This window comes from Ciconia boyciana, chromosome 9, assembly GCF_034638445.1.
Source record: "Ciconia boyciana chromosome 9, ASM3463844v1, whole genome shotgun sequence".
NCBI lineage: Eukaryota > Metazoa > Chordata > Aves > Ciconiiformes > Ciconiidae > Ciconia > Ciconia boyciana.
The window spans coordinates 2,289,305-2,301,674 of NC_132942.1; the positions used below are offsets into that span (position 1 = coordinate 2,289,305).

The following is a 12,370-nucleotide window of genomic DNA, read 5'->3' on the forward strand; positions in this document are numbered from 1 at the left end:
CTGCTGCGTGGGCCGGGGCTGCCACAGGGACAGCGGGGAGGTCTCGGAGGGACCCCAGGGCTGCCCAGGCACCCTGCGTCCCCCTCTTCAGCCTCAGGCCTGGGGATCCCCCGCGGAGCTCAGCCGTGGGACTGAAGCCTCACGGCGGCAGCGCCCAGGGCAGAGGGGCCGGGGATCGCGGTGGCTATAACGTATAAACACATCTGACATGCACATGCATTCAAGGGTGAGTGGAAAATCACTCACTGGGGAGGGAGTCACAAGCATGTTAATTATTTGAATATGTGCACTAATTAGACATGGAGTTCCACAGACCCAAACTATACGAAAATCTTTCATGCCACATGCAGCTCCTCGGAGGCTTTGTCTTTTTAAATATTTTTAGGCACATACAAGCAACAATTTCCATATACGAACGCTTTCCAAATAAAACCTTTTAGATTAAATATCTTAACTCACCTTACTTCTGACTTTCCCACATACCAGTTGTGACAGTGTGCTTCCCCTGCCCCCGACCTTTATCTCCTGCAGCCCTGCTCAGGTGATAACCACCAGTGGTGATTGTCATGGATGCAGCTGGTCACGATGGCTGCATCGGCTCAGAGTGGATTCAGGAGACAGATAACAACACAATAGCCTCGGGCTGCTGTGCAGTGCGCCCACCGAAGAAACTAAAACCTGTGGTTGGCATGCAAATATGACTATGGGTCAATCATCTTATCCCCATAAATAGTGAGCAGCCCCAGAGCCCTTGGAGCTCTCCTGCACGGCAGCGGGCTGCACGCCAGGATCTCCCCTTGAGCAGGGACGCCTCTCAGGGTTACTCCTCGAGGCTGAGAGATTCCTTGCCACAGCAGATCCTCGGTAAGTGACTAATAGCATGCTAAACTTTGAAATCTTAGCTAAGTGATATAAAGGATTGATTGTGCATATATAATCCTTTAGACATAAACCGTTCACCAAGTCTGGGACTAGGACTGGATCTAGCCGCACCTAGACTCCTCTCTGAGAAGGAGTTTAGAAAGCAAGGGGATCCTTCCGAACCTCATGACTCAGCGGGAGGGTCTCCCTGACAGTTTTGTCTGACCCTGTCCTCTATGCAGTAAATAACCAAGCGTGCCTCGCCATCGAATCTTGTTAAAACACTGTCACAATGAACTTTGTTAACTCCCTATTCTGTATCAATAAACTATATTTTTTACTTCTTTCTAACGAGTGAAGTGCACGCTCACTCCATCCGTGACACCAGTGAATCAAATACCAATCAACTATTAAAACCAGACCTATGGAGATTTAGCTACATAAGCAAACATCCCTCCATCATATAGCTGCTAAACCCCAGCGAGCCTGCCCTCATCCTCCTGAGCCCCCGTGCTCCTACCACCCAGCGGGTTTCTGGGGTTTGAGGGTCAGCAATGACGGGGTGGGACAGGACTTTTGGGACCGGCTTTGCCCCCGCCGTGCCGGCGTCGCAGCTCAGGGCTCCCTGTGCTGGCTTACGGTGAACGAGCCTGCACAGTGCCGCAGCCGGCACCGTGCAAGGGGATTTTGAGGAGCGCTGCTTGCTTACAGCTGTACTGGGGTTTACATCATCCTTGGGGAGAAGGGTGTTTTCCAGCCTGGGTGCTGCCCGGATCCCTCCCACGGTGACGGGACCTGCAGAGCTGTGGCTCCAGGTCCGGTGAGAGTCTGGGCCATCAGGTGGGAGAAGATACCCTCAGAGCAGCACCGTGGCTGGTGAAACGCTGCTGATAGCTCCGTTGGCCTTATGCACAGGCAGATGCAGTAAAGCTCTGGACCATCGCAGGATGAGCTGGGTCACACGGGTGGAGAGGAGCTGGGCAGCCACGTAACGGGCAGAGACACGATGGCCCTTCCCATCTCTGCGCCCGATGGGACGCAGGGTCCCAGGAGTTAAAAAAACCCAACCAATGACCCCCCCAAAACACAGACCAAACCTCAAACAAGGCTCTCAATGCACAATGCCGTGAGCAGCGCAGCTCTCCATCTCTGAGACACTTTTTAAAGTTTATCCAGCGTCCTCCTTATGTGGATGCCGAGGGACCCCTGCCCGTACGGGTACTGCCATGGGAGAGCCAGCCAGGGACCGGCAAAGGCCAGGCTAAATAATGCGAGACATAAAACCGACAATACAATTTTATTTTGTATTTCATACAAACGGCACCCTCCCCACGTTTTACAGAATTAAATAGCGTTACCCGGTGACAGGGGAGGCTCGCTTGTGGCAGCTCCTACAAACCCCATAACGTGAATGACGTGGCCTGAAGCCAGGAATCAATGTGCCCCGGGATGGGGTTGTGCGAGGCGGCTCCAGCTTTAAGCTCCTCGAGGGGGATTCAAATGAGTCGATTACGCCTAAGAAAGGGTATCACGAGACAATTGCATGGAAAAATTGATTTGTGGGAACCTGGTTTTAAATTAAAAGCGAAGCCCCATGCCCAGTGCTCCCAGTGCTGTACTGGTGCAGCAGCCGGGCAAGACCACCCCACCAAGGATGCCCTGCCAGCAGCCTGCTCAGTTAGGTGTTCAAAACGAGGGCAATAAAACAATTTATGAATTGCTAAGGTGTTCTCTGTGCCAGGGCTGCAGGACGCCTGGCATCCCCGCAGGACACAACCGCCGCGCAGATAGAGGCGAAGAGGGGACAAGAGCTGCAGAGTGACATACAGCTGGCAGCGTCCCCATCTGCGTGGAAAATGGGAAAAGCCCCCCGGGGCCACTCGTGTCGTGAGTTTTCCATTGCTCAGCCGAGCTGGATTCAGTCCTGGGTTTGGGTGAAGCCTGAACTTTCAAGCGATGGGCACCGGAGCTTGGCCCAGCAATGCCTCAGGTTAATGGAGTAATTCAGAACAAATGTTTCTGACAACGGCAAACTACGGAGCTCCAAGCAGAGGCCTGCAAACAAGGGCAGTAACACTTTCCACCTGATTATTGTTAGTCTCCTCATCACTTACAGTTGTCCCAAGTATTTCCCTTCAGATGGTCCAACCTACCAAGGCAGGCTAAGCAAATACAAGAAAAACAAGGCTCAGAGCTGTGATAAAAATTTCCACATGTTTCTTGCACTTTAATAATTAAAAATCCCGATGGCAGAAGGAGGGGGAGGTGGATGTCCTGCTGCTAGCGGGCTCGTGCGGCCAGCATCCCTCCGGCTGCGAGGCGGTACCCGGCCGGAGGGAGCTGCACGCTCGGGCAGCCCAGCCCTGCCAGGCACAGCTTAAATCCCTATAAGGCACCACAAGAAAAGGTCTAAATGTGGCCCTGTAACACCCTAAAATCCTTACTCCCTCTGGGGTGCAGAATCTGCAGGAAGAAATTGTGCGCCCAGCCCCAGCTGGACAGAGCTCCCGACCCTCCTCCAGTCCCAGATTTCTCAGACCCCTGTTATGGCGAGTCAGAAGGGGAAGGAGTGCCTTGGCCATTGCCCCATCTCTTATTTTCCTTTTCCACGGAAGGGAAGTGAGCACAGACATTTCTTTTTCTCCCCCACATCCTTCCTCTCTCAAGTGAGGAGGAGGAAGGAGGCTGTCGCAACGCAGAAGTAACCTCGTGGTACCAAACACATGGCATACCACGTGCGGTGGCACCCACCAGCTGGGTGACTAAACTCTCTCCCCTCCAAACACTAACCTGAAAAAAACCCATTTCTCCAACAAAGCAACATCCCAAGATCCTTAAAAACTTTTTCCTGTCAAATAAAGTGGACAACGGACCTGTCTAAAAGCGCAGCCTTGGGATACGGGTCTAAATCCAAACCCGCTGCTCTGGACTCGGGGCTCACAGCTGGGCTCGCCGCAGCTCCAGTTACCTCCTAAGTGCCTGGAGGGATTTTATCCCCACCTCCCCGCTGCGAGGCAGACCCAGATGGCAGCAGCCTGGGGATCTAGAAATAAAGGACTACAAAAATATAGCAAAAGCCGGGGCAGAGTCAGAATGGCCAAAGCAAGGACAGCCGTGGGGCAGGAGCGCGGGAGGTGGGAAGAGCTGAGGTGGGCTCTGTACTACTTCAGTGTCCTTTAAAGGTGCTGCTCGGGTGATCAGATGACAGAGAGCAACTGCATTAGGAGTGCAAGAAGGAAGAAAAAAGCCTCGTCGCACGCTCAGTGCGGAGATCTCTCGGGGAACTCTGGTCGGTCTGCGTCAGCCTCAAACTGCACTGCCCTGATCCAGGGGATTTCACGGCAATTACTGTTTTAAGAGACCGCCCTTCAACGGCACGTCTGCTGGGATGGGGCTGAGCCGGGGACCCCGGCCCACCGGTACCGCGTCCCAGACTCCTCAGGGGGTCGGATTTTAATCACCGGGGCAGCCGGAGGGCAGAAGATTAAGGTCAGGATATAGGAGTCAGCTTCTTTTGTTAAAGTGCCTTATTTGCTTTGAGCTTTGAAACGTCTTCCTTGCTTTTTCAGAAGAGGGGGGCAAAAAAAAGAATACTGGTTTTATATGGAACAGAGTAGAGAATTAATCAATATTTACAAAGATCTTGGATAAGGTTATGGCACACACTAATAACCCAACACAGCAACCCAAAAAGCAGAGTGTCAAAAAGAAGGGAAAAACCTGTTCGTATGCTTTCAACACCATCCCCTGGAGATCCCAAGTGTAAACGGTTTTATCTAGGAAAAGGCATTTTAACTTGGGCTTTGGTAATCGGGGTTGATTACAGCCACATTGCGCAGCCGGCGGGGAGGACGTGGGTGGGCGCGCGGCCGCCTGACCTCTCCAGAGCACAGCCTGGGTTTAGACAAGTTCAACTTTAGCATTTGGATAAACAGCCACCACATCATATCCCTCGGGGGGCTTAACCCTCTCCTTCGCGTGCGTCTCGCAGTACAGCTGCTCTTCGATGAAGAAATACCCTCTCTGCTTCAGGTTGAGGCCACAGTCGTCGCACATGAAGCACTCGGGGTGGTAGAGCTTGTCCCGAGCTTTGACGATCGTGCCCCTGGTGAGAGACGGGGAGAGCTCAGGTGAGATGGAGAAGCAACGTGCATAAACAGCTTTTCCCGCTGCCTCGAGTAAAACGGCGTACGTGAAGGGAAGCGGCACGTAGGGGCACGCAAGGGTGTTGTCGTGGGTTCCCATCCCAACATCTCAGCCCACCCAAAGCTGCCACCCTGCTCCAGGCACGGCTCCGCCACATCTCTGCGGGAAGGGATGCTCCGTCCCCATTTGTCCGCCCCCCTTCTGCGGCACCGCTCCACGGCTCGATGCAAAGCGGACTCTCAAATATCTACGCTCAGCCTGGATCTGAACACCGGGAGCCAGCACCCTGCAACCGCCGCTGGCAGGGCTGGGGCTGCGCAGGCACTGTGGCTTTCGGAGCAGAGACCCTCAGCTCACAGCACCGGCAAGAACGTGGTTACAGGTGTTTGCAGAGCAGGGGACCCTCAGCCAGCAAATCTGGTTTGAGCAGAATGTAAATTACAACAGAACATAAATCACAACGTGATGAAGCAGAAAACCACCTATATTCTCTGAAATCAGAACCAACATCCATCTGTCTGAAGTAAGCCTTCAACAAACAAACAAAAATAATCCGTAGACCTCTTCTACTTGACCCTCGAAGCGTTTCTCCCTCCATAAGGCAGCGAAAGAGTGCCAGCGCTGCCGGTGCTATTCATAGTCCCCGGGCAGTTACAACGATCAGCAGGGCAGAAACCATCCCATGAATCATCCCCGTTTTGCTGCAAGATTCCCTTAAAAGGGGCAATCCAAACCATATTCCTCAATTCCAGGTTTAACATAAGGTTAGCAAAAACCAGAAAGGGATTTAAGGTATTCTGCTACAAATGCAAGGTATTCTGCTATCCATTCTAACCCCCATGTCTGGTAGGACCCGACCCACGTCCCTGCATTACTGTCCCCACCGAACCGGAGGCTCCGGTGAGATGTGACACTTACACGATGCCGTTCCCGCAGCGGGTGCACTCAGGGAGCATCTGCAGCCCGGACATGGCACCGCCAAGCTTTGACACTGGGCACTTCAGATTCCGGGGGCTGCTCAGTTTGTCGAGTTTTTCACCTGCCAAGAATTTTAAACAGACACAGATTGAAAACTTGTCCTCTTGGGGCTTTTTTTTTTTCTTTTTTCCCCTTTTTTTTTTCTTAAGGAGTCAGATGATTCTCTGCCTGTCACAACAGAACTTGCAACTGCTCATCCTAACGAAGCACAGATGGTGGCAGAAGCCCTTGGCTGCATCAGCAGATGATCTATCCACGTATTGTGACAGCACCGGCTCAGGAGATATCCCGTGTCAAAAGGAAAAGCAGATTCTAGAGATGATTCTAGAGACGAGTTCAGCTGCAATACTATTTAGTAAGTTAAGAAATATAAACAGCAAAAATCTCAGAAAAGCTGCAGAAGGAAGAGGTTCTATCACACCAACATTTCAGGTGCACTTGGTAGATCCACCATCAGTCAAGGTGACAAAGATGAAAGCCTTTTGGAGAATTAGGCAAACAAAACCAAACCATAATAGAATGACATGCATTTTTCTTCCTAGAACACTCATTTAATCTCAAATAATCTAAAATAAAACATCGTGACAGCAGATAAGGTCTTCTGGGGCACCAAGCCTCCTTTCATGAAGGTCCAACGATGGGAAAGGAAGCGATGAAAATTTTGTGCATGTGAAGAATACCACAGCAAAGTTTTCAGTGTTGCAGCCCCCCTCCCTACAGATCATCTGTCATCTGCCCTCGCACTTCGGACAACACAAACACGCTTGTTGCCAACCACAGACACTTAAAAGCCTCCAAATATTCACTGCGTGGTTTTTCATGGCTCACAACTGACTGGTCTTTTGGGTAGATATTGATCTGTGGGTCCTCCATGATGGCCTGAGGTTATAGAAAGGAAAAGCTCATGACAAAGGACAATATATTTTACTCCATCAGTTGATACGGTTTGGAAAAGAAGCAGAGGAGCTCTTGGATGAACAAGCCATTCGTCAGCATTCGGGCTTCCTATGCTCCCTGAGCTCCCAGGGTATTTCATTCAGCCCATGGTCAATCTATCTTAAACGTGTGCTTAAAGCTCACGATGCCCAGGAGGTCTCAGCAGGGGCCCAGGCACTTTCTGACCCAGGTATCCATACGCGCTGCATCGGTTTTGGAAAATTCCACTGGGATCTTGCTCTGCAGTGCCCGCCGCGGCGCCAGGAACGTCTCTGCGTTTCCTAACGTGAATTGTTAGTACCTGGAAGCGGTGCATCATCGCTGGTGCTCGCTCACTCACCCCGTCCAGGTTCACGCGGTACGTTTTGAAGCCCATTGCTCGTCAGAGCTTCCTTCCACGGAGAGACCCCCGCTCCCCCATCCGGCGCATCTCCGGAGCGCCCGCTGTCCTGGGCTCGGCTGGGGAGGAGGGAGCACGCCCGACCCTATCCCCCCAGGGTGACCCAGGCACCATCAGACCCCATCTCCAGCCGTGATGGGGTCCAGAGACCAGAGACCAACGCTGCCAACGGTCCCAGCCAAGCGAGTAAAACCAAAAGAACCAATTTCCCACCAAACCCCACTTTCCCAAGATATAACACAGTGTTTGGAGATGCCGAGAGCCTTGGTACGTGCGAGTCTGCCTGCCCAGGAGCGGACTGGGGCTGCTCCACCCCAGGGGTCCTCCGAGCACTTGGCTGGCTCCAGCCAAGCTCGCCTGTCAAGTCCTTCCGCTGCCTTGCTGGGAATAAACCGAAACAACTGCTCAAGCTGTTGGCTTCCCCCAGCGTGAGAGACGGCACGCTTGGACTAGACAGGCTCATCTGCCAACATTTAACAGTTAAGCTGTCACTGTCTCCCAGCACTTGGATAAGCTGCTTAAAAGGAGGGGGGGGAAGAGATTTTTACAGCAAAATGAGCCCTGCAGAGAGGGCTGCTTCCCATCTTCCCAAACGATGGATCATTTCCTTCTATTTACCAGCCCACAGTCTCATCGTAATTTATGGTCCTCAGCAAGGCAGTGAGATGCTTTAACTCCACAATCTTAACCATCGCCGTCCCCGTTTGTGGCTGCAGTGCTCATCCTTCCCGTGCCAAGGGCACCTACGGAGACAACTGCTGCGGTTCCTCCAGCCTCCACCGGATCCTCAGCAGGAAGCGTTGCTCCTTACAGGTGCCAGATGGAGCTGGCGATGCTGAAGAAAATACGGCTTCCAGTAGAAACACCTTCCATATAAAGCAGGTCATTGCCTGAGACACCCAGCTCCTCAGGAGAGGAGATCTTGACTTTAAAAGGACAACGCACAGCAGGCTCGGGCAAAAATGTCTAATTTTAGGCTTAAGGAAAAAGGAGCAGGGGTGGAAGCTGTAAAACAACCTAGCAGAAACACCCACAGGGATTTCAACTGTGCTGAAACATCAGAGCTTTATGCCAGGAGAGATGCTTTTCACTTAATTTCTCATCCCTTATGAAATAAACACTGATAGCATCGTAACGACCCAGGCACGAGCAAGACCGTGCCTGCAGCCAGTCGCACATCCCCTCTGCCCGCTGCACGGCAGAGCCGAGGGGGAAAGGGTGGGTGGCAGAGCCCCGGGAGGTGACATCTCCAGCCTGCCGCCACGCTGCCTCGTACCCATCAGCAGCGTCCCAGCCCCAGGCTCCAAACCCACAGTGCTGCACCAGCAGTGGGCTGGCGCTGGGACTCTGCCGGGGTGAGCAGAGGTCCAGGACTGGTGGGGACGGTCCCAGGGGCCAGGGACTGTCCTGGCACCTCTTTGTCCTCCCCTTCCCCCAGCCCACACCCTTTTCTTTCTCCCCTCCTCCCAAAGGGCAGCGCTGGGTTTCTGCCACCCCAGGGCTGTGGGATGCAAGGGGAGGCAGCAGCAAACCAGAAAAGCTTCCGTTTTATTCCCTTTCCCTGGCACAGAGAAGGGAGGAAGAGGGGCAGCAGCGTTATTAATTGGGATTAATACAAGCGCTTCCTATTTGCTTCTTCCTAACGGAGACCTGGGGGTGCAGCAGACGCGTCGCTGGGACGCTGCTTGTGCTTGCTCTCGGTGAAGGACCTGAAGGTACATCTGGAACTTGTAATTAACATTCGTTTTCCTGCCAGCCCAGGAGGGGCTGTAATATTTACACCCAGTACTTCCAAGGCCGGTCCCATCTCATGCTTTGTGGACATGCCTAAGTACTACTGAGAAAACGAAAACTGGTGGAATCTCTTGATGCTCAGAAGTTACCTGCGATCGTGCTTCTTGTGAAGCAAGAAGCAATATCCTTCTAGTCAAAGAATACCATTCTCCCTCATTTTATATACACAGAAACTGAAGTGCAAGAGCCTGACTCGCTACCTCTCGCAGCTTCGTAATGAGATTTGCAGTAGTTGGTATTTTCCCATAAAAATCTAAGTTCCTGGATTCACATGATGGGAGTACGAGGCTCTCGGAAGGAAGCAGAAAGAAGAGTCTTGCCCTAACGATTGTAAAGTGAAGCCTGGAAGTTTGAACATAAAAGCCCCAATGGACTTAAGGTTGAAAGGCAAATAAAAAGAAGCTGAAATGTATAGTTTGGGGATCTTATTATTTAATGCTCAGATTTGGCTCCTGCCTGCGTTAATGACACAGGCAGGAAGCTGTGACAGACCCGAGAAGTGAGCCAAGAGCTCCTGATCTCTATCCCGGCGTTGCTGAGGACCATCCCACGTCCTTATGCAAATGCCATTTACTCAAACAGGCCTACGGTTCTCCACCGGTGATCTTGCACAACCGCTTTAGGCCATTACATTTCATAAAGGATCTCAGGAAAGCAGCTGCCGCGCAGAAGCTGATTTTGCAAATCCAACTTTCACACGATGCTCAAAAGTCAGCCACAAAATTTGGTGAGCCCCCAGATGCTGGCCTGAGCTTCTGAAACCCTGATTTGAAACCTGCTACCCGGGCGTTCCTCCTCACAGGGTGCTCGGGCCCTCCCGCGTTGAGCTGAGCTGCCTCAGCACAGAAGCCACGTGCGGTAAAATGACAGAGCAGAGGAGTTTGCAAACCCACCCCATCAGCTCTGGCAGACGGGTCCCTTAGCGGCTTTGCAAGCTTCTGGACCTCAGCAGGGGAAGGAGAAGGAGGTTAAGCCTGCAACACCAACTTGGTGGGTGTGGGGCCACGGAACAGGGTGCCGAGGGACCGAATGATGGTTCAAGCCCCGCAGCAGCGCAGTGCCGCAGCCCCGGTCCTTGGGGCGTGTAGGGGACTTGTTGGGACACGCTATGGGCGCCAACCTCCTTACCATTCTCGCCAGCCTCCAACATGCCCTGCAAGTACCGGAAGGATCCGGACTGCTTAGGCTCCGAAACGGGCTTTTCATAATCCTGAAGCATCTTGTAGACATCTGACTCCACATCAATCCCATTTCTGTTCCGTGGGAGAGACTTCAAGGGGTCGAGGCTGTTTTAAAGAAAAGCAAGAAAGGCTCAAGTCACACAGAAACAACAATTGTCAGCTCATCAGGGAGGTACTGGAACCTCCCCATTCCCACAGATTCAATTAAACACCTCTGTTCCCATGCCTTTCTTTGCCTGGAGGTACGCCTGTCCCAGGAACAGCCATGGAACCAGGGGAGTCAAACTCATTTCCTCTTCGGCTCCGATTGAGCAAGACAGCTAGGGCTGGCCCAGTTACCAGTTGCCTTCGGGAAAGAGGGCAGCTGCTTACAAGCACTGTAAATTGCTCTGCCACACATGGAATTTATTGAAAAAAACAGGTAAAACAATGCATTTCATTAATTACGCAGGGCCAGGGGATCCACCCACCCCTCGCGCCGCCATTAGGGCATCCGGCACGGGGAGAGCGGGTGCTGCTGCCGGGCACAGGCATGACGGCAAATCCCCTTTACCATCCACAAGCCCCTCTTTTGAAGTTAGCGTTTCTGTAGGTGGCTGCATTAAAAGATCCGTTTGCCAAACACAGCCCACAACTTAAATGAGAAAACCACCCCACCGGGCGGCACAGCACCGAGGACGGGACACGGGGCAGCCCCGTAACTCCCCTCCCCACCGCGCGCCGACCTTCAGCATCCAGACCTGAAGCGGCTCCTTGGCTGTAGGTGGCAAGATTGGGGTACAACAGACAACAAATAGTAATTTAAACCATTATTCCAGCTCATTCGATATATCAAAACGTGAAAAGCGTAGTTTGGAATCAGAAATATTTCGGGTTTAAGTGTCCTGCTGAGTAGAGACGAATTCAAGTGCTGCTGCGCTTCGCTGAGGCCCCACAGCACAGCTTCGTGGGAAGGGGCTCCTTTTCCTTTTTAAGGAGAAGGTCATCAAGGTCATTAAAAAAACAATAAAAACAGCAAGAGCCCTGAACCCCATCAGACAGCTTAACACATTTTAGCCATCATCGGACTCATTTTCTCCACCAGCATTACATTTGTGCTTGCTTGGGAAAAAAAAAAAAAAAAAAGAATCACTTTCAAACAAAGAAAAGAAACCCAAACAAAATTCACTTTCCAAGAAAAGCCAAAGCTCCGTTTTCTGGGAGCGACCTGCCAGCTTCTCCCGTGGCTCCGGTGGCTGCGACCTCTCGAGACGAGGGGACCAGGGCTGCCAAGGCAGCTGAGGACCCATCCCCGTGACTCCTGGCCAGCCCAAACCCTCCACGTGTGCCCCGAGCGCCTACCTGCCCTGCTATGGCCTGCTCCTTCATCAACTCACCCATTTTCAGCGAAAAAGGGCGGGTTTGGACCAGTCCAGCCTGATCAAGCACAAATTCAAAGAGAATGCACTTCTGACCCAACTCTACTCAAACACCCAAGCGAATCGCCTGGCTTTTGGCTCACACGCAGATAACATCAGATTTTGTTCTCCGTATTTTTTGTGCAGTTCTCTTCTTTCCAACTTCATTAACTTTCCTGGAGCAGCACGGGGAATAAGCTGGCTCGCAGCGTCACTGAAATACGAATTCATGCAGGCACAGAGTTCCCGAGCTGAGAAGAAACTCTCTTTGCTCTTTGCATTTGATACAGACATTACTTTCTTGCAGAATAGTTTGCCAGTCTGGAGGAGCATAAATCATCAGCAGCATAAGCCATGCGAAAGCATCGCAGTCCACAACCTGGCCTGTCTCAAAGTCCGAGTTATCCACCCAAACTGTTCTTGGCTACACAAAAGCTTTTTCCTTCCTACGAGCATTATTTATTTCCCAGCCTCCTGGACAGCTGCATTGAGCAGATCTTACATTTATAAACATCCAAAGTTTACTGGGCTTAATTTTCTCTGCGGAGACCTCCAGCTCTCAGGCCAAGCGTTTGCTCCGGGGTCTGTGGAAGTGTGATCCCCGCTCCTAGGAGGGCAAACCCCTCCATCCTGCCTTGAATATGTACCTTGAAAAACCAGGATACTAACGTCTGTGA

At 52.1% G+C, this 12,370-nt stretch overlaps 1 protein-coding gene across 1 annotated transcript in view; it reads right to left on the minus strand.

Moving 5' to 3' along the window:
• Window positions 1-2,147: 2,147 nt before the first annotated feature.
• PDLIM4 (PDZ and LIM domain 4) overlaps window positions 2,148-12,370 on the minus strand; it is a 54,616-nt gene continuing 44,393 nt past the window's right edge. The window contains exons 5-7 of the mRNA XM_072872552.1: window positions 10,244-10,401; window positions 5,926-6,046; window positions 2,148-4,966 (exon numbers count right to left, since the gene is read on the minus strand). Of these exons, the coding sequence (XP_072728653.1) occupies window positions 4,762-4,966; window positions 5,926-6,046; window positions 10,244-10,401 (484 nt within the window). The 3' untranslated portion in view covers window positions 2,148-4,761. The remainder of the gene's footprint in view (window positions 4,967-5,925; window positions 6,047-10,243; window positions 10,402-12,370) is intronic.